Raw genomic sequence first — 23608 nt, forward strand, 5'->3', positions numbered from 1 at the left:
TCTGGATGATCAGCTGTGATGTGACGTGACTCTGGATGAATAGCTGAGACGTGACGTGACGTGACTCTGGACGAACAGCTGAGACGTGATGAGGCTCTGGATGAACGGCTGAGATGTGACGAGGCTCTGGCAGATCAGGTGAGACTTGACTGGACTCATGATGATCAACTGTGACCTGACTTGCCTCATGAAGAGCAGCTGTGACTAGACTTGACTCCTGATGATCAGCTGAGACTTGACTTGACTCATAAAATCAGTCGTGACTTGACTTGACTCCTGAAGAACAACTGTGACTAGACTTGACTCCTGATGATCAGCTGAGACTTGACTTGACTCATAAAAATCAGTTGTGACTTGACTAGACTCATGAATATCAGCTGTGACTTGACCAGACTCATGATAATGAACTGTGACTCGATTTGACTCATGACGATGAACTGTGACTAGACTTGACTCATCACGATCAGTTGTGACTTGACTAGACTCATGAACATCAGCTGTGATGATAATGAACTGTGACTAGAGTTGACTCAGGAAGATACCGAAGATCAACTGTGACTAGAGTTGACTCAGGAGGATCAACTGTGACTAGACTTGACTCAGGAAGATCTGTTGTGACTTGACTAGACTCATAATAATGAACTGTGACTTGACTTGACTCATGACGATCAGCTGTGACTAGACTTGACTCGGGGAGATCAGCTGTGAGTTGACTTGATTCAAGAATGGAAGCTGTGACATAACGGGGCGATGTTGTGTCCGCCATTTTGCTATCAGGCTCATCTGTCGCCTCCATTTTGGTCACAAACGCGGTGTCGCATTCCTCCTCCGCGACACCCACAGTGGATGAAGAGTTAACACACAGCAGAGCATAGTCCACACTCAGAGGAGGGACTTGCCTTTTATGGTCTATTTGCACAATACCTCATTTCCTCGGCAGTTGCCATTACACACACACACACACACACACACACAGAGGACTGAAGTGCGTCTGCTCAGAGCTCCAGAAGAAGAGGGAAGCAGTGAGCAGCTGGAGTTTCTCTACGGCTCCTACAGCTCACCAATGGCTCAGTCGGCGGGCAGCACGGACTCAGATCTGGCCAGCAAGAGGCTCCACTCGAGGTAGGAACTGAAGGCAGGGGGGATGGGGGTCTGATCTGCTGCAGACAGAGAGAAAGAGCTGCTTTTAATGGGGGGAGGTGGAAGAAAACCAGCATATGGAGGAGTGGGTCTGCCGGCGTGCGTCTGCGCAAGGGCCTGCCTTCAGCTTGTAGACGTGGGCATGATTCTCCTGAAGACAGTGTTGTCAGATTGGCAGCAAGTGCACAGATTGGCACCGTTTGGGCTCGTTGTGTGTTTTTACACCTTCACAGACCACAAGACAGATTAGACATGCCAGGAGAGCGATAGTCAACTCACACAGGCAGTTTCTCTCTGTTGACAGAGACATTTGCATGTTTAGCAGTAGTGTTTGCACCTCTGCCCTGGTCTTTGCATATGTGTCGGACAGTTACGCCGCTCGGCCAGATCTCACTGCTGCTTCTTCTTGCCTTCTGAAAGTCAGGAAAATGTGTGTTTGTTTTTTTCCCCCAATCGACATTCTTGAACAAGTGATTTGAACAGATTTTTGAGAATGCACTGAAATTATGCATACTTTCATCATTCCTGTGAATGTTTAGGGGAATTTTATAATGTATGAGATTAGAATGTAGGAACATTTACCTGTTTCTATACAGTCAGCCATGAGCAAAATTTCTGACGCATGAGGAATATGTTATGGTTGACAGTGATGGTGTAATTGTTGACATGCAGCACATCTCATTTGAGCTGTATGTTGTGGAATCAGCATTGTGTCATCATAAGCAATAAGAAACCCTAATACCTTCCAAGACGTGAAGACTGCGCTGTGAATAACAGTTCAGAGTGATGGTAAATGTGTGTACGTCACACCTCTTAGTGACCATAGAAATCTCCCTCCGCTCAGTGTGTGTGATGTCAGAGCAGTGAGTCATCGGCCTCCACTGACTCAAGTTTGCTGTCTGATCTTCATTCATTACAGATGTCTATCAGGATCACGGAAAAGAATCTCTGCAACATGCACATAATCCAAAATTCATAATTTGAGATTGAGTCATTTTGTACTGACCTTCAACACTCAAACCTTTTGAATGCATCACTGCTGACACAAAGCTTGTTTGATACGACTAGAACCGGCAGAATGACTGGCAATTATGGTACTTGTACCCCATACAGGGCCGTAGCCAGGGTTTTAAAATTACCGAGGCCCCAAATCCCGCCCCCACTACCAAATGGTCAACTGCTATTTATATGTTTTATGAATCATTTTATTAAACAAGTTACTTTCATGAAGGCTACCAGGAAAGCTACGTAATTAAGTTGAATAAATTCACAATATGTGCCCCTTCATTATTAATCATATGCCTAATATATGATGAAAATGGCTTCGTTAATAGTGCTTGTCCCCTCACATTGACTGTTACGAATCACATTACATGAATCACGTCAATTCAAAATGGCGAAATTAGACAAGTTTATTAGTTTGCATTCCTGATTATTTTTGTCTGTCGTATAACATTTCTATCGTAAAACAGCTGTCAGATGTGAACTGCTTGGCTACTTACATCTTATCTCGCACTTAATGGCCACTAACTCAAGTGTTGTGTTGAAATTCACGCTATGCAGCTTCTGTTAGGGATGGGCGTATCGATCCTGAAGTATCGATATATCGATACTGACAACGAGTAGCGAAAGTATCGATACTCAAACAAAAATATCGATACTAAGGTGTGTTTTATTTACCAGTGATTTTGTTTATTTAACAATAAATTAATGCGTACAATAGGCATTGAATTGGACGAATAACCCATGTTAGCGCATAATTGTGTAGGATATTTTCCTGCTCATCTGAACACATGCAGATGTTGCAAGACAGAATCAATCAATCACGGACAGCGTTTACTCACTTCTGACAGTGCATTCAAACAGGGCTGCGTTTCCCAAAATATCATAAGAAAGCACTGATGCTTTTGGGAACGACAGCCCAGAACATTGCTTATCAGAGAACAGAAGTTATTTCACAATAAACAAATTGAAATTGTAGCCTACATAGTTTGTGCAATTACATTTATTTAAATTGAACGTTGAAAGATAATATTGATCATGTTCTCTTCTGTAATGTTAATATAAATCATACACTGTCAAAATAAAAAGGTTGCATTTTATGCATGCAACAGCCCGTCACTGTAGTCCCTTATGAAAATTAACCATGGTTTTACTACAGTGACCATAGTTCAACTATAGTATTTGTAGATTTCCATGGTTACCACTACAGTAAACAAAATGTGTAAACAAAAATATAACTTAACAAGTTACAATGTTAAAATGTGTTTCAAATATAAAGTTAAGTGGTTATCATTACCCATTTTACTCTTAGTAATTTAATAATTTAATGAATTTCATAATTTAAAAGTTCAGTTTAGAAGTATCGTATTAGCCTACATAGTTTGTGCAATTACATTTATTTAAATTGAACGTTGAAAGATAATATTGATCATGTTCTCTTCTGTAATGTTAATATAAATCATACACTGTCAAAATAAAAAGGTTGCATTTTATGCATGCAACAGCCCGTCACTGTAGTCCCTTATGAAAATTAACCATGGTTTTACTACAGTGACCATAGTTCAACTATAGTATTTGTAGATTTCCATGGTTACCACTACAGTAAACAAAATGTGTAAACAAAAATATAACTTAACAAGTTACAATGTTAAAATGTGTTTCAAATATAAAGTTAAGTGGTTATCATTACCCATTTTACTCTTAGTAATTTAATAATTTAATGAATTTCATAATTTAAAAGTTCAGTTTAGAAGTATCGTATTGTATCGGTATCGATTTCGTCGATACTGGCCTTGAAAAATATCGGTATCGTATCGAAAACAAAATAAGTTGTGTCGCCCATCCCTAGCTTCTGTGAACATAGCCCGCCGGTTACTGTCACTGTGACAGACGGCTGAGCTCAGAGGAGGAGACTTAAGTTTGATCTTGGTTCTGTGCAATATCTTTGCAGCACCAAATAAGAGTTAATACTATATTAGGCAATTATTTCACAAAGGACACCTAGGAAAAATACCGAGGTCTGGACCTCAGTGACCTCATAGCTAGCTACGGGCATGACCCCATATTCAACAAATTTGGGTTTTTATGCCCAATATTTACAATATGCATTGTAAAGTTCCAATAGTTATTACTTTTTATTACTATTGGGTATTTCCTTGTTACATGTCTTGTCACATAATGATTAAGTTTGGAATTTGTCTACTTATCTCAATTGATAACTGCATAACATTTTGTGTCTTGTAATAAATCACACATTAAAATATTGATAGGCCTTGACATATCAAAATGGCTACTAATGGTTTTGACTAGAAAATATCATCACTTCACATTGTTTATAGTCAGTGTTCTTGTGCTTATTCATTAATTTTATTTGAAATAAACTTAAGAGTTAATACTATATTAGGCAATTATTTCACAAAGTACACCTAGGAAAAATACAGAGGTCTCGACCTCAGTGACCTCATAGCTGGCTACGGGCATGACCCCATATTCAACAAATTTGGGTTTTTATGCCCAATATTTACAATATGCATTGTAAAGTTCCAATAGTTATTACTTTTTATTACTATTGGGTATTTCCTTGTTACATGTCTTGTCACATAATGATTAAGTTTGGAATTTGTCTACTTATCTCAATTGATAACTGCATAACATTTTGTGTCTTGTAATAAATCACACATTAAAATATTGATAGGCCTTGACATATCAAAATGGCTACTAATGGTTTTGACTAGAAAATATCATCACTTCACATTGTTTATAGTCAGTGTTCTTGTGCTTATTCATTAATTTTATTTGAAATAAACTTAGTATATGTAGAATACATTTTAATTTGATAAAATCCATTAAACTGTAATAGTGATGAATAAGGAACATGCTATTTAGATGATATTTGATGAAAAACAACTATTGCTTTTGCATTACATATTAAATCGATTAATTAATTAATAACACTTTAGTTTAGTATTCTGGTAGTTATATCCAACCTGTCCTCAGTCAGCAGGTGTCAAAAACTGAAGCATGGTCAAGCACGTTTCATATCACTATTAAGATGCTAAAGTTTCCCTTGGCATTGCTATATTGACCAATATGTCTCAGTATAATTTAGGCAAAAATTTTCATCTGCTTTCATAAATTTTTCAGTTCATCTCTCCAAGTGTATGCAGGGTTTTAGAACTACTGAGGTCCAAAAACTAAGCTTGCTAGGGGGTTTGGGGTCATATGGTAAATCATAGGAACAGAATGAAAATATAATAAAAAAAATTATATTTTGAGCACAGAGCAGCCATGGACATATATACAAAGGTTACAGACACTTGGGAGTTTCTTGTCAAAAATAGAAGCTTAAAAGAATAAAGGAGGAGACAGATAAAGAAAAATATTTGAAGAGCTAGAATTTATTGTAAAGAAACACATTTGCAAATATTTTGCTGTATGCATACATTCATTCGTAATCTTGCCCAATATGTTGAAAATAGCTGTGTTGTTTGCATTCTTGGATATTACTGTAGGTTGTTATTACTGTAGGTCATTTCTATTGTTACACACTTGTCAGATATTAAATATTTAGCTACTTCACACTCTGTCTCTGTAAACAGTAATGGTAATTCCCACCTTTGATTTGATTGGCCATCTCAGTCATTTTGACATTGACAAGCGCTGTTAGACAAATGATTAGCCCAGATGACATGGTCAGTTATCTTGGCGTTGTACAATATCGTTGCAGCACTAAAGTACAGTTATTATTACGCAATTATTTCACAACTTTTATTTTAGCTACTCCTTGGAAAACATACCAAGGTCTGGACCTAGGGACCTCATTAGTGTGTACGGCCATGGTTACAGGTGATTTCAGAGCAGTTAAATGAGGTGTCATTTTAATCTGGTCTGATTTTATTTTAATATAGATTTTATGTTCAAACAAAAAGAAAAGTGTTTTGTGTTCAGTTCAGATTTATCTTTTGAATGAGATCGGATAGTGTTCACAGAGCAGGAACATATTCGGTGGTTTAAACCTTGAGATTCACTTTGCTCCTCACATAATAATATCAAATGGCTTTAGAAGACTGAGAAAGCACCACAAGTCATTTGTATTGCTTTTATGCATCTTAGTGAGTTGCAATAAGTTGTACTTTTATCTGCTTGATATGTGTTTTATATTGTTGAGTTTAGGGTATTTAGAGTTTGGGGATATACAGCATATATATATACAGTGGGTACGGAAAGTATTCAGACCCCCTTAAATTTTTCACTCTTTGTTATATTGCAGCCATTTGCTAAAATCATTTAAGTTAATTTTTTTTCCTCATTAATGTACACACAGCACACCATATTGACAGAAAAACACAGAATTGTTGACATTTTTGCAGATTTATTAAAAAAGAAAAACTGAAATATCACATGGTCCTAAGTATTCAGACCCTTTGCTCAGTATTTAGTAGAAGCACCCTTTTGATCGAATACAGCCATGAGTCTTTTTGGGAAAGAGGCAACAAGTTTTTCACACCTGGATTTATAAAAATATAACGTGGTATTGAAGGTGGGAGAGAACGCTGTACATTCACTCCCCCCACCTACAATTCCTGCCGGTACGAGACTCGAACCCGCAACCTTTGGGTTACGAGTCTGACTCTCTTTAGGCCACGACTTCCCCAAAATCTATTTTGAGTTTTTGGTGTTTCAAATTTGTGTCTAACTAGAAGTGCAAATCGTACCTTTTGTTTTGTTTTCTTTAGTCCATTTTGTCTCTGTGAGCTGCTCGATGACTTGGGGGAGGTATTTTATTTGGCTAGTACACTAGAGTTCGTATCCTTGGCTTTGACCTTACTCTTTTTAACTCTTTAGCAGCTGCTGACTGCACTACACCCTGTTCATAAGGCAAACTATAGCTTTTATAAATTGTATGCATGCATACTATTACTGGTAGCAACAAAACCTATATTTAGACTATATATCTATAGACTGTCCCACTGTTGTGACACCTGATTTCATCCTCACCCTGTCTCTCTTGTGTACTGCACATTTTTGGCAAATACAGTCCTGGTATTCAATGTATAAGCATACTACATAGACTTACTTTCAATAATAGTTGATACTTGATAGTATGCAATTCCAAACACCTCAGATTCAGATATATGTCACGAGGTGCTGGTCGGTGACTGTGTCATTGAGTGTATAACCTTATTTTATTCAGTGTAATAATGTCAGAGCACTCATCTAATTACTAAATACTCCTCTTTAATCCTAGTTGTTCCAAATCTCATTAACTGTAATTCGGGATTAACCAGCGAATAATCCACAAGACCATTAGAATGAGCAGCTGTGTAGACCTGTGTCTGATTAATCAAAGAAAAGCAACCAAAGCAAATTTATCCCACACCTTTAGAATTCAGAATTTATTTACATTCCTAAAACAGTGTCTACAATTTCTCAACACTACATACGATCTGGTGTCCTCAACATTTGTGATGAAGATGCTCGCTTGATGTTGTTCATACTGAAAGTGTGGAGCATTAAACATTCATGCAGGATCTCGGCCTTTAACTTAATTGAGAGAGCAAGGTTGTGACACACTGTGGAGTGACACTAGATGGATGTCTCACACACGCTTACGCTGCTGAGATCAAACGTGTGCATGCCAGGGGGATGATGGCCTTTTTGTGAGCGCACTCAGTGACATGCGCTTTCTGAACTGCATGACCTGCTAAGGCTCTCAATGTGAGCCACATGCTTGATCTAAAGACTTCAATGTAAAGTCAGCAGGTGCTAATAAAGCAATATATCACACATGACTTGAGCAAGAGCACTGCATGCATTTGAAGGTAATTACAGACAGCACTCAATCAAGTGATATTGCTTTAATACAACAGTTCAAACTTTTGTTCATTTTAAGGTACTTATAGTGTTGTTAACAAATTGGGCGAGTGAATAATTCACCAACATCCATGCAGCTTGTTGTTGCGAATGATTCAATATCTCACTCATGTAACCTGCAGAAAATCCCCACCACTAATGCACAGACAGACCCGTGTTGCAGCCTGGAATTAAACCATGCCATGCTGGTTTCGTCTGGCCAGAGGAGAACTGGCCCCCCGACTGAGCCTAGTTTCTAACAAGGTTTTTTGTCCATTTCTGTCACCGATGGAGTTTTGGTTCCTTGCCACTGTTGCCTTTGGTTTGCTTAGTTGGGGACGCTTGACTGATTGCACAGACACTATTGGAAGAGCTGAACTGGATCATCAATAAACTTACTTTAGCTAGACACAATCAGTATTGTATAAAACACTATCCAAATAAAGGTGATTTGACAGAAAGTAATACAAACAGTTCTGTTGGATTGTATATCAGTATTTTTCAAATTTATTAGATTCAAGGACCAGAACTTTTTTTTCTTGATTATTTCAACATTAAAGGGGTCATATGATGCGATTTCAAGTTTTCCTTTCTCTTTGGAGTGTTACAAGCTCTTGGTGCATAAAGAAGATCTGTAAAGTTGCAAAGACTAAAGTCTCAAATCCAAAGAGATATTCTTTATAAAAGTTAAGAGTCAGCCACGCCTACCTAAAACGGCTCATTCTAACACGCCCCCAAATATCTATGTCACTATGTGGAAATATTAGCATAACGGCGCGCAAATGTGCACGCAAAGAAGAAGGCATGGTTTCAGTAACAGCAGTAGTGTTGATGCAACCATGTCAGGGAGATGCTGTGTGTTTTAGTGCGAAAGCAAAAGCACTTTATTTGGCCTTCCGGAAGTAGATGCAATTAGGAATCATTGGTTAAGATTTATTTACAACAGAACAGCACAAACCAGATGTTCGAATTTGTGCAACGCATTTTATGGACGACAGTTTTTTGAACCTAGAAGAGTACAAGGCTGGCTGTGCACAAAGGCTATTTCTAAAAAAAAAAAAATGGTCAATTCCGACTTTGCTCCGACGATCTGGCACTTCTGAATCAGCGACTGTAAGTATGTTTTGTTATTAGTTTAAGTATTTGCTATTGACTGTTCAAATGCACAGCACTGAGCAACGTGTCGTGTGTGTGTGTGTGTGTGTGAGGGGAACAGGGTCACATCACAGGAGAGTGAACTGCCTAAAACGACGTGTTTAAGAGAGGCGGGGCATAGAGGACCTACAATAATGCACAGTATTTGAAAAAGAATGTGTTTTTTGAACATTAAAGCATGTCAACATATTCTGTTACACCAAATACACAAAATAATGATCTTTAAAATAGCATCATATGACCCCTTTAAGGGAAAATTATATTTTATAATTTTCCAAACATTATGGGAGCATTAAACTAACATTTAACATAACATTTTTGGACTAACGTCCAACTAAAACATTTCAGAAAAATGTTTCCTGAACATTGCATAAATAATGCTTTCAACATTATGAACTTTGAACAAACATTTTAAGAGAAACTTGCCAGAATGTTAGCCAAAGTTCTGAGAATGTTCCCTGTTAGTATATGCTTGCTTTGTAACTTGCAATTAACAAACCGCAGTCATGCCGCAAATGTTCTAGAGACATTTGATTTATCATTCTGGTGGTTTTGTATGAAGAGCTTTATGTTTGTGTCAGCTGAAACACGAAGGGCTTCCTGGGTGTACAAACAGAAAAAAAGCATGAGGTCAAAATCATTCATAGACGTCTATAACCAACATCTGATCAATTTTAGGCAGATTAGATGCATTCAGTCAGATTTTTTTTTTCATAAAAGTTTTGAAAGATGTTTTGGTGCACTGAATGCATTTGTGGAGGTTTTGTCATGGCCGTCTCCTGCCTTTGAGCTCTTTGGGTCAGCAGGAACAGGATTAGCTGGCCTGTGCCCTAGGTGTCCTTCAGGAGAATTAGGGCAGCTTCCAGCTCTCACGGGGGCAGTCGTCCTGCTGGTCAGCGTTCATGCGGGTTTCTTTGTTCCCAATGGATATTTGGAGTTCAGAAGGAAGTGTCAACTAGCAGTTGCTTTATGGAATTTCAAAAAACTTTGTTGGTGCTTTTGGAGAGTCCAGTGTTTATGTTTTTCAATGGATCCAACTGAGAAAATCTGAGAACTATCCGATTGTCTATTAACCTGGACACGTGGAATGTGATTGTGAACCATCATCTTGAGATCTTCCAGGTGTTATAGCTGACCTTGCTCATCTGATTTTTTGCGTTGTTTTGTGACTGTGATTTTTGTATATTGTGGATGATGCCGACTGAAGCGTTTCCTCTGAGTGGGGCTCAGATAGCCTTGTGTCGTCTGGTTCATCACGGCCCCAGACCACAGGCCACGCTGAGACCTCTGAACCAGGAGCTCAGGCTCTATGTTGAGAAGACACGCACCAAACCTAAATGCAGGTACACGTGGATGCTTTATAGATATTCCTATAATCCAGTTCAGGAAGAATAATGAGCTGATCAATCTGCACACACTTGCAATACATGCTGTATAAAGATGCATATATAGTGTCTGTTTAATGGCAGCTTTGACCAGCATTTTGGAGATAGCAAGTGTTCTTTATTCAGTCAAGCGTCACTATTTTTATATTGCATTTACTTGGATTTAAAAGACAATTCATATTGAGTAGTATTAGAAGGACTGAAACAAGCTGAAAATCACACATACATTAAACACGTTCTCACCTGAACGCGATTAAGTCTAATTTTCAGGCCTAACCATGAAACTCATTTACTGTGAGAGAATGCGTAACCAAAGTTTCTCATGAAAATGTGCATGTTCATTTCCAATCATTAGTCTACAAATATCAAGCCTGTAATTATACTATATATACTATATATTGTGCTAAATATGATATATAAATTATTTATATTGCATATCTTATATATTAATATAATATAATTTATACATAAGCATTTATATTATAATAAAATTAATATGCGTATAATAAAAATACAATAGTATATTATTACATTCTCTCTCTCTATATTAATTTTTTAATATTAAAGTATATTTAAATTAAAAATTTTAATTGAATTGAGCTGAATAATGATTAATGACACTCAATTTGCAACATCAACACTGTTATCAAACTAAATTGAATCAACATTGAACTGACTTGATGTGAATGATGATACTATTGTTTTTTGTAGAGCTGCTTTACAGCTATAATTGGATTTGTTTCATAATTGATGAATTTGACAACATTAGCACTGTAGCTACATTGAAACAAGCACTTAATCAATAAATGCAATACAAATGATTACATTTAGGGTCATTGACCCAAAGTATTACTTAATGAAGCGTGCTTGACTTGTCAAATCATGTGTGTTGTTGTGGAGAATTGTGTTGGTACTTCACTAAGTCATCAGATGCACCATTTTCACTTGAAGGAGGAACGTGAGCCATATCTAGAGAGCGGAAGATCACTGAGACACAGGTCTCTTTTCATACCAGACAGGAAGAAACCACTTAGAATCCACCTGAACCAACCCTAGTAACCATAGAGTCACACTGTCATGGTGGCGATTTATGAAAAGTCAAGCAGCACTCGTATGATTTCAGAAAATGTAAAAAATCGTTTGGTGTCTCTTCCCTTAAAGTGTTATTTTTATTGCAGATTGATCCAGAGAGGAAAGAAACAAAGCAAAGGTGGATGTGAGCCCATACTGCTCCAGCCAAAATACTTTCTTGACCGCAACACATAATAAATCTCTCTCTTGCTCTACAGCAGCCAAGCCAAAAGCTTGTCAAAGTATGGCTAGATATAATTGCTTTCAGACCACTGAAGCTGTGAGGCTTCTGAGAGAGATGGAAATATGTTTTGTGTTGAACTATAATCAGAATGAAGACTGATTGAAACAAAGCTGAATATCACACAGACTACGTTCACACTGCGAGCCTTAGTGCTCAATTTCGATTTAGCTTTTTTTTTGTATAGCTGTTCATATTGTTGTTTGATTCAGATTTCCTGTGTGAACAGATCATGGTTCTGAACTGACCCGCAAAACAACATTACGAACAGGGTTGCCAGGTTTTGCCAGGGGGGTGTGGGGGTCAATATCGCGTTTGTGGGGTCGCTTTAACCCACGGAGTTGAAAAACAACCTGCGGCAACAATGAAAAAGTAGCCCAATTCCGCGGGGAAACTGAGGACTTGGCAACACTTGCGCAGCGCGTTGACATGCGGAAGTAAACACGGAGAACATAAAGTAAGCGATTATGTGTTTATTATTTATAGTGTGATCTTGTTCTATTTTCTTTTTGACAGAGCAAAATGGAATTTTGTGTCTGAAAGTTACTCAGTAACTTGTTTATTGTACATTTGTGATCGTGCAGATATTCGGAAAAACAGGACTCTTGTTTGTGTGATAGGCTAAGTCCATCAAAGGCATGTGTTATAAAATCAGAAACTCATTAAATGACAAGTTTTATTTTTAAAATCATTTTGAAGACATTTCTACCCCACTGTGTGATGGCAGTAAGACGGGAGAGAGCGCTCAAAACTCGTTAGATCGCATAATTTAGTGGAACATTAATATAATATAGAATCATCCTCTGTAAAGAATTTAGGCGTGAACATATGATAATTTATCATTATCTTTCTAAATGTACACTCTTTTGGGCTAAAGCCTTAATGGAGCTGGTTAAAGTAGCCATGTGATCAAGTTAATCGGCGCAGACACTATTCAATACGTGTGTCCTAATTCTATATGATATAATCATAAATACCAGTTTATGTTGTTTGATTATGGCCTCGAAGGTCGCAGTTGGAAGCTGTTAGCCCCGGCTGGCCTGTTTAGCCCTTGCATGTGCAGTGGAAATGCGGCTAATAATTTCTGACTGGCATAACTGAACAAATCAAACAAACGTAAACGGGTAAAGGCGGGGCCCCATACAAAGCGGGGCCCATGGGCTGCAGCCCAGTCAAGCCCAAAGTTTCTCATCGAAACATGTGCATTATCATTTTCAATCATCTACACATATCAAACCTTTAAAGAACATATTAATTATATTATAGTATATGTTATATACATTTATATTCATTTATGTTAATCATATATACAGGCTAAATATATAACATATTTTTATTGCATATTGTACATATAGTATTAATATATGTCTACTATAATGAATATACTGTATTATATCATAGTCTACATATTTATAATTATTATTAATTTATATTAATTAATAATCAATTACACTATATCTATCTATTTATGTAAACGGGTAAAGGCGGGGCCCCATACAAAGCGGGGCCCATGGGCTGCAGCCCAGTCAAGCCCAAAGTTTCTCATCGAAACATGTGATTATCATTTTCAATCATCTACACATATCAAACCTTTAAAGAACATATTAATTATATTATAGTATATGTTATATACATTTATATTAATTTATGTTAATCATATATACAGGCTAAATATATAACATATTTTTATTGCATATTGTACATATAGTATTAATATATGTCTACTATAATGAATATACTGTATTATATCATAGTCTACATATTTATAATTATTATTAATTTATATTAATTAATAATCAATTACACTATATCTATCTATTTATCTATCTCTCTATCTATCTCCCTATATGTGTGCATGTAATTTTTATATAATGCATGCTGCTGTATAGTATATAGTAATATGTATTAAGTATATTAATAATACTATTTAGGGGAAGTCGTGGCCTAATGGTTAGAGAGTCGGACTCATAACCCAAAGGTACCGGCAGGGATTGTAGGTGGGGGGACTGAATGTACAGCGCTCTCTCCCACCTTCAATACCACGACTGAGGTGCCCTTGAGCAAGGCACCGAACCCCCAACTGCGCCCCGGGCGCCTCAGCATAAATGGCTGCCCACTGCTCCGGGTGTGTGTTCACGGTTTGTGTGTGTTCACTGCTGTGTGTGTGTGCACTTTGGATGGGTAAATGCAGAGCACTAATTCTGAGTGTGGGTCACCATACTTGGCCACATGTCACTTCACTTCACTTCATTTTATATATGCACAGATTTGAATGCAATGCAAGTTGCTTTGGATAATAGCATCAAATGCACAAATATAATTAGTATACGTGGTAACAACACAGAATGCATCAAGTCATCTAGACATTATAGATGAATTTAACCAAACAACGACTTTTGGCTGATGATGACATTATTTGCAGTCCTGGATTCACAATCACATATAATACACATGCATTGTGGCATTGAATGACACACAAAAAAATTCCCACAAGATATGATGTCATATGTTATTTTCATGTTATTTTCATAATGGAAACGAGCTGGCATCATTGTAGTATAATGACCATCTGATGTCCTGCACCAAAGTTTTTGTTCCTTTCTGCTTGTGCAATAACAGCTCATTCAGCTCCGGGTCAACATATAATGTGCAATATATCAGCCATTTCCCACATCTATTAAACAACACCTACTAAGCTAAATGTTAGGCTTTGTGTGCTGCTAACAGATACTATGTCACTGCACTTTTTTTTTTTTTTTTTTGCATTTTTCAACATGTTTCATAGAGGTCAATCAAAGTCAGACAAGCATATTGGTTTTGAATCTATGTAGATGCTCGATTCAATACAGCCTAATATCTATTCATTGTTCAAAATGCTCTGATCAAATACTTTTTTGAGGTGTATAAATCATGTATGTTCATTTGCTTTCCGAGGATGATCAACACCAGCTGTCAATAATAAAGGTCTTAATAAGTCCAGCCATGTTAGTGTGCAGTTCAGTGTTCAGCGTTTCACCAAACTTGACAACATTATGGCATTTTCCCAGAGAAAGCCCATCAGTTTCATTGATTAATGCCTTGTGTTTGCAGGATGGAGGCATCTTGTCTGGAGCTGGCGCTGGAAGGGGAGAGACTGTGTAAAGCGGGAGATTTTAAAGGTGGTACTGCCTTCTTTGAAGCTGCTGTTCAGGTGGGAACAGAAGATCTCAAGACCCTCAGTGCCATTTATAGCCAGCTGGGTAATGCTTACTTCTACCTGAAGGAGTACGGCAAAGCCCTGGAGTACCATCGGCACGACCTCACGCTCGCCCGGTGAGAACACTGACTCTGACGGCCATTTATAGCCACTTTAAGCAGTGAAATTACGTTTGAGCTCAGTTTCATGCAAGTTTGTGTCCAACGAAAATAAATGGCACTGCATTGTAATTCAGGACAATCGGGGACCGGATCGGGGAGGGGAAAGCCAGCGGGAATCTGGGGAACACTCTGAAGGTTTTGGGCCGCTATGATGAAGCAGTTGTGTGCTGTCAGAGACACCTGGACATTTCTCAAGAACAAGGAGACAAGGTGAGAAAACCACCGTCAGGAATTCTTTAGATCTGACTAGACCGAGAAAGTGATTTGCAGTTTTGTGAGCAATATTCATTAGACGTACAGTGTACAGATGTGGCCACTCAATGTCAATATCACCTTTATTAGGGTTATTGTTTTGTTTGAGCGACTCGCTGAATGGAGACTGAATGTGTTACTGGAGCACACATTGATGGATTTGATATCTAACAACAAACCACAAATACGATTTGCAGTTGTATTCTCAGGGAATGCTTGAGCTGATAAAATTACCTTGAATGAAATGTAGGCCGCTTTGGATAAAAGCGTCTGGAAAATGTAAAATGTAAACATAAACCTTGGAATCTGGGATTGCCTTGACCATGAATAATACACGTTATGCAACGTATCTTAGTTTGGAGCAACTATTGTGAAACCTACCTGTTAGTGAGTACTTATGACTTATGATGATATATATATGCAAAAAAAATTATGATGTATTGTAGTTTAAATTTATTTTAAATGCAACTAGCTGAACTTTAGAGTATTTAAAACCTGCTTAATTAGGAATTAAGTACATATTTATACTTACAACATAATTATTCTATTGTATAGTGTACAACATATAGTGTACTGCTGAATGTACTGACAAACATTTATGGTAAAATATACTTTAATGTCATTCTATTGAAGCTTGTATGTCATGTATTAAACGCATTTGTAATTACACATTTGTAATGAAGTTTCAATTTAGTACATTTAAAATATATATTAACTTTAAATGCAATACGCAATAACACACTACAGTTAAAATTATAATCAAGTACTTTACATGTGCTTTAGTATGCTTGCCAACACATATTGTAATGTACTAAAGTTGGTAGACTAAAATGTATGTATTTTAAATGCACTAAATAAGTGTACTTATTTAAAGCACGACAAAAGATTATTAAAACATAATGATTTAAAATGTACATTAAAGTAAAACATTTAATTTGACATTTATTACAAAGTGCACTTTTTTATAGTGTACTTAAAGGTGTTAAGAAACAGTGATGAGAGTGTCTCTAAATGCACTTAAGTGGCTTTTAATTTAATTAACATTATAATATTTGAAAGTATAGTTTTTAAGATTTTAAGTACACTACAAGTGCACATTCAGTACAAGGTTATAATGCAGCGTTTGCAAGCCATTGCACCTCTTTAATGTGATGTATCTCATAATGTTGATTATAAAGTGCTGTCTAGGCAGGTGGCACACTTGATTTCAGAGCAGAGCCAGTGTAATGTTTCTCAAAGGTTTCTGTACTGTTGAGTCTGCTGGTCTGTTGAAATAAAAAATACATGAAATTGTAAACCAGCTATAAGCAGTGAACAAACGGCTGCTGTATGCAGGTCGGCGAGGCCAGGGCTCTGTATAACATGGGGAACATGTTTCATGCCAAAGGAAAGCAGCAGCTGTGGGGCATCTCACAGGATCCCGGAGAGCTTCCTCCTGACGTCAGAGACACGCTGCAGCGAGCCACATCTTTCTATGAGTGAGTCCATCACACACACACACAGACTGAAGCATCTGAGCATCATTAGGCAGAACCCACCGAGACCTGTTTGCCCGACTGCAGCGCGGCTCATTATTAACAGCGACACTTAGCAGATCCAGAAGGTTAAACGGCACATAAACGAGACGTCATTTTAATTTGACAATTATTACAAAGTGCACTGTTTAATAGTGTACTTAAAGGTGTTAAGAAACAGTGATGAGAGTGTCTCTAAATGCAATTAAGTGGCTTTTAATTTAATTAACATTATAATATTTTGAAAGTATAGTTTTTAAGATTTTAAGTACACTACAAGTGCACATTCAGTACAAGGTTATAATGCAGCATTTGCAAGCCATTGCACCTCTTTAATGTGATGTATCTCATAATGCTGATTATAAAGTGCTGTCTAGGCAGGTGGCACACTTGATTTCAGAGCAGAGCCAGTGTAATGTTTCTCAAAGGTTTCTGTACTGTTGAGTCTGCTGGTCTGTTGAAATAAAAAATACATGCAATTGTAAACCAGCTATAAGCAGTGAACAAACGGCTGCTGTGTGCAGGTCGGCGAGGCCAGGGCTCTGTATAACATGGGGAACATGTTTCATGCCAAAGGAAAGCAGCAGCTGTGGGGCATCTCACAGGATCCCGGAGAGCTTCCTCCTGACGTCAGAGACACGCTGCAGCGAGCCACATCTTTCTATGAGTGAGTCCATCACACACACACACACAGACTGAAGCATCTGAGCATCATTAGGCAGAACCCACCGAGACCTGTTTGCCCGACTGCAGCGCGGCTCATTATTAACAGCGACACTTAGCAGATCCAGAAGGTTAAACGGCACATAAACGAGACGTCAAGAGACCAGAGGTGTCAGACGGAGGACAAACGGCCTCAAACAGTCATTAGTAGCTCCCTCTGTGTGTCCGTTTACTAGGAAAACATGGAGAACAAGGACATCTGCTCTTCCAAAATCAAAAACGGCTCACAAAAATGGATTTATGTATTTCAATTGCATATCAAATTTGGATTGCACAGTTTTAACATGGACTGAGAAACTTAACGTGATGCATGCCTGTCAGTCATTTCTGCACTAAAAAAAAACAAACAAACATAGTTTATTATTAACTATTTGCATTTATTTGATTTTATTCATATAATCAATTTTTCAAATTGCATTTATTCAAATGGATTAGAATCAGAACACATTCAGTTTATTAGTAGAATTACAGAAATCAGACCTATTTCCTTTATGTATGACTGAGAAATATGCATCACATTAGGTTTATTAGTTGATATTAAAACTATAATCCAGATGGGTGGAAATATGATATGCAAATATTTTATATTTTACATGCATAATCACAAATCCTAAATTTAGGCCTTACTTTAATGTAATTTCTATTGAAAGTTCATACTGTATATTTAAGTAATGTCATGTATTTAAATAGATTTGTAATTACACATACAGTATGTATTGGAGTTGCAATTTAGTATATTAACTTTAAATGTAACATCAAATAACACACTACAGTTACAATTATAGTACTTTACATGTGCTTTAGTATGCTAGTCAACACATCAAAATAAGAGTACAAAGATTATCAAAACATAATGATTTAAAACGTACTTTAAAATACAACTTTTATTTTGACATTGCACTTTATAAACGTGTTAAAAAGGAGTCATGAAAGTGTCTTGAGTAGCCTTTTATTATTATTATTACAGTTTTTAAAAATATAAGATTTGAAGCACTACAAGTGCACATTCTGCACAATTAAAAGCACACTTGTTTTTCACAATGTTGTCATGGTAAACATGAATGTGTTTTTAACTTGAATAAAGTGAATTGCAGATGAGTGTTTGTCTGTTTCAGGATGAATCTCTCTCTGGTTAAGGAGCTGGGAGACCGAGCAGCGCAGGGAAGAGCCTTCGGTAACCTCGGGAACACTCATTACCTGCTGGGTAACTTTGTTGAGGCCATCAAGTTCCACAGAGAGGTACGAGCCAAGCAACACTGACCATCAGCTCATTTACTCACCTAACTGTGCACACTCACATGTTCTCTGCTGCGGTTGAGAGAGCAGCTCAGGCTAGCAGGGATCTGTTTTTCAGAGTAACACACAGTCCCTTCTTGTTTTTCCAGCGTCTCTCCATTGCAAAGGAATTTGGCGACAAGGCCGCCGAGCGCAGAGCATACAGTAACCTAGGCAACGCTCTCATTTTCCTTGGCCAGTTCAATGCAGCCACAGAGTATTACAGGTAACCATAACTACAGAGCACCATCTAGAGGATGAGTCACGTGTGACCAGCCTTTTTATTAAAGAAAAGGAAGCGATATGCAATAAACAGGAGAACATTAAAGAGCATTGGCAGAAAATGTAACTTGTGACAAACAAGACGAAACACTCACACAAAAGAAAGATAAGCAAAATAAATGAATGAATAAAATAATGTAAATGAAAAAGTGAACAGCTGCATCACAGTTGTAGTTTACACACTATGGATTGTTTACCCTGAAAGTATTTGTGCTTCTGATTGCATGGTAAAACTCACAAATACGTGAGAGACATATGATCAGTTACACCTTGATACAGAACATGTTTTGAAACGTATTTATTGGTGCACTCTGTTGTTGTTTTTTTCTCATTGAAAACATTTTATACTTAATTGAAATGGAAAAACATGAGGCTTATTGAGGAGAGGTGAGATGTTACTTATCTAGACAATATAATACACACACTTTAGTTCAACTTTTTTTAACTCATAAAAACTAGATATGTTGGTATAAATTAATGTTTAGTTTGGTACAGCCATATTTAATAACTTTTTTATTTTTAGATGTTACCATTTTAGGTAACTATCTTTTTCTACTTTTACTATTTTTTAGGTTACTGGTTAAAGGGGTCATATGATGCGATTTAAATTTTTCCTTTCTCTTTGGAGTGTTACAAGCTCTTGGTGCATAAAGAAGATCGGTAAAGTTGCAAAGACTAAAGTCTCAAATCCAAAGACCTCTGCTCACTCAAGCCAGCCTACGCTCACTCAAGGCAGCGGTGTGTGACGCTGTTTCATTGTGAAAGCGAAACTACTTTGTTTGGCCTTCCAAAAGAGGACATGACTAGAAATCAGTGGTTAATTTTAATGTTTATGTCTCGTCGCTCTGGCCGAACAGGGCATCACAATATGGTAAGGGGCGTAACATTTCCGTCACACGCTTGAGGTATTCAGCCAATCACAATGCTCTGGATAGCTGGCCAATGAGAGCACACCTCGCTTTTCAGACCGATGAGCTTTGTAAAAATCGATGCATTTCAGAAAGGCGGGGCATAGCGGAGAAACGCTAATGTACAGTATGTGGAAAATAATGTGTTTTTTTAACCGTAAACCGCATAAACACATTTCATTACACCAAATACACAAACTAATGTTCTTTTTAGCAGCATCATATGACCCCTTTAAAAGTTTGGGGTCAGTAAAATTTTTTTTTTTTTAAAGAAATTATTAGTTTTATTCAGCAAGGACGCAATAAATTGTTTAAAAGTGACAGTAAAAATGTAAATAAATGCTGTTCTTTTGAACTTTCTATTCATTTGTGAATCCTGACCAGAAATGTTTCTTGAGCATCAAATCAGCATATTAGAATGATATCTGAAGGATCTAGGCACTGGGACTGGGGTAATGATGCTGAAAATTCAGCTTTGATCACAGCAATAAATTACATTTCTAAACGTATTCACATAGAAAACAGCTATTTTGAATTATAATAATATTTAAAAAATTTTACTGTATTTTTGATCAAATAAATGCAGTCTTGGTGAGCAGAAGAGACTTCTTTCACAGAGGTTTGCTCTGTTGTTCAGGAACACTCTGCAGCTCTCTCGGCAGCTGAAGGATCAGGTGATGGAAGCTCAAGCATGTTACAGTCTGGGAAACACGTATACGCTGCTGCAGGAGTATGAACGTGCCATAGACTATCACCTCAAACACCTGCTCATCGCTCAGGAGCTCAATGACAGGTGTGAACCATGAAATCACACAAACACAGACTCACCTTCACATCAGCGCGACTCTTAACTAGTAACGTGTTCTGTGGGTCTGGTAGGGTCGGGGAGGGCCGGGCCTGCTGGAGTCTGGGCAACGCTTACGTGTCGTTGGGAAACCACCGTCAGGCTCTGCACTACACCCGGAAACACCTGGACATCTCCAGAGAGGTGAGGCCAGACTGATTCCACGTCCAGCAGTGGCTCTCGTGCTTTGCTTGTGTGTAACTTCGTGCTTTGCTTTCTCAGATCGGGGACAGGAACGGAGAGCTGACCGCCAGGATGAATGTGGAGGAGCTGATGGAGGCTCTCGGGGTGAAGGAGGGCGATCTCTCACCGGTTGAATCTGAGTTTGAAGTGCAGGGTAACAGACTCTCGGATGATTCGTATCTGTAGATGACAAGTACACACACCATATAAAACACTTCACCCGTCCTGCAGTATACAGGGATTAAAGTTCCGTCGCTACGACGGATTTCCGTCAGTTCATAAAGACAGTCACTTGCTTCATTCCTGAATGATTCAGACGTTCGAACTAATCAATTGAATGAATGATTCGGTCATAAAATCAGTGACTTGCCGCCACCTGCTGGCGGATTTAGTTTCATTTTTCAAGTGACAACTTGCCCCGACCTGACAGTGGTGTTCAACCCTTCAATTCAGATTTCATCATATAGTGACTTTGTGCATGTCTGTATGATTTCACTGTTTACTTGTTACTCAACACATTATAATATTCTAATAATAATTATAATTGTCATCAACTTTTACTTGTTTTCTGCAACAGGAGCCAGACCCAAGTTCACCAAGAAGAACAGCATGGACAGTGTTGACCTGTGGAAATACAGCTCTGAAAAGGTGCTCACTTGCTCAACATCTAATTGGGTGACCAGGATTTTGCCATGCAGGATGTGAACCTGAATCAAAATCTTTTTTAGTCTTTGAACAAAATGGTGGGAAAAGAATCATGGTGCGACATTGAGCAGATCTAAATTTAATGCTGCAGTCAATACTTTTATTCGCGACAGTCGTGATGGATTTAGTTTAACTGTACTGCAGCATTTTTGTACACGTGTGTTGCCGTAGTTTCTACAAGGATATTACGTCATTGATAGGCGACAATGAATGGGACGAGCCATTATTTAAAATCTGAATTTTTTTTTTACACATCCTTGGGAACTTTTGGGATAACGTAAGTAGACAACTGCATGAAATATATAACACTGTGCAAGTGGTTTTTGGATATTTTATTACGAAAATCTTACATATTGTGCCTTTAATGTCCACATCAAAATGTACTCTCATCCAGGAGCATTTCCCGCTGGGCAGAATCATGGTTGTGCAGAAACACAGACATGTTGCTTTACTGTAACTGTACATGCTGATGTGAGGCTAATGTGATCTTGATGTGACGTGATGCTGCTGTAATATGAGGCTGATGTGTATCTGATGTGATGGTGATGTAGGGTTGCAAAGGAGTGGGATATTTCCAGAAACGTTCCAAAAGTTTCTGAAAAATCCTGATATTTTCTGAAACTTTCCAAAAAATCATGGAAAGTTTCCAAATTTTCCAAAAAGCTTTGGACATTTTCCGCCTCTTTGCTGCTGTGATGCTGATGCGATGCTGCTTTTGTGCAGCAGAATGAAGATGCTCCAGATGTTGATGGTGTTTCAAGGAGGTCGAGGAACCAGCTGTCTCAGTCGAGCAGAAGCAAAAGTTACGCGGACAGTCAGTCGTCAGATGAAAGACAGTGGCTCGACTCGCCTGTGGACACGGATGACATCACTGTTGACGTCACACCTCCAGTGAGTATCTATCTATCTGTGTATACCTCTGTGTATACCCGTCCATCCATCCATCCATCCATCCATCCATCCATCCATCCATCCATCCATCCATCCATCCATCCATCCATCCATCCATCCATCCATCCATCCATCCATCCATCCATCCATCCATCCATCCATCCATCCATCCATCCATCCATCCATCCATCCATCCATCCATCCATCCATCCATCCATCCATCCATCCATCCATCCATCCATCCATCCATCCATCCATCCATCCATCTATCTGTGTATACCATCTATCTATCTATCTATCTATCTATCTATCTATCTATCTATCTATCTATCTATCTATCTATCTATCTATCTATCTATCTATCTATCTATCCATCTGTCTGTCATCTATGTGGCTGTCTACCCATCTATCTACAGTATATTAGATATATACTGCTTAGGTGAGTTGAAAGTTGCTAGCACAGCGGTGTTTTAATGAGATTAATTGTTTTTTTGGTGACAGTAAGAGTACAGTGTAAGTGTGCAGATGTATCTTTCTGCAGGGTGTTAATTCAATCTATGCTTTAAAGTGCTACACTAAAGGTTTCACTTGATAGCCATGGCTTTCTGTGTTCCTCTCTTAATCAATACACACCAGCTGCACGGCTGCTAATGCATCCGTGTGCATGCGACTTTCCCAGAGGATGAGGAATATATGAAAATATGGCTGTTTCAGTGTGCATCATTTCCTGCTGCTGATGTCTATACATGATTATCAACTTACGTTTCACAACTCCCTTTGCTTTAATTAAAAAACAAAAAAGTATATATATATATATATCTATATAT

The 23608-nt window shown here is 37.9% G+C and overlaps 1 protein-coding gene across 4 annotated transcripts in view; it reads left to right on the top strand.

The window, feature by feature from the left end:
* Positions 1 to 971: 971 nt before the first annotated feature.
* LOC107597941 (G-protein-signaling modulator 1-like) overlaps positions 972 to 23608 on the top strand; it is a 27498-nt gene continuing 4861 nt past the window's right edge. For 2 of the 4 annotated variants that reach the window (XM_016289152.1, XM_016289153.1), the window contains exons 1-11: positions 10044 to 10493; positions 14938 to 15159; positions 15279 to 15414; positions 16792 to 16934; positions 18809 to 18932; positions 19079 to 19194; positions 20796 to 20951; positions 21038 to 21146; positions 21225 to 21339; positions 21763 to 21833; positions 22617 to 22781. In XM_016289152.1, coding sequence (XP_016144638.1) covers positions 10342 to 10493; positions 14938 to 15159; positions 15279 to 15414; positions 16792 to 16934; positions 18809 to 18932; positions 19079 to 19194; positions 20796 to 20951; positions 21038 to 21146; positions 21225 to 21339; positions 21763 to 21833; positions 22617 to 22781 — 1509 coding nt within the window. In that variant the 5' untranslated portion in view covers positions 10044 to 10341. Of the gene's footprint in view, positions 1123 to 10043; positions 10494 to 11670; positions 12305 to 14937; positions 15160 to 15278; positions 15415 to 16791; positions 16935 to 18808; positions 18933 to 19078; positions 19195 to 20795; positions 20952 to 21037; positions 21147 to 21224; positions 21340 to 21762; positions 21834 to 22616; positions 22782 to 23608 lie in introns of those variants that run through there. The other 2 variants (XM_016289154.1, XM_016289155.1) reach the window with 2 other exon arrangements.

The sequence above is a fragment of the Sinocyclocheilus grahami genome, unplaced genomic scaffold, assembly GCF_001515645.1.
Source record: "Sinocyclocheilus grahami isolate Dianchi unplaced genomic scaffold, SAMN03320097.WGS_v1.1 scaffold241.1, whole genome shotgun sequence".
Taxonomy (NCBI): domain Eukaryota; kingdom Metazoa; phylum Chordata; class Actinopteri; order Cypriniformes; family Cyprinidae; genus Sinocyclocheilus; species Sinocyclocheilus grahami.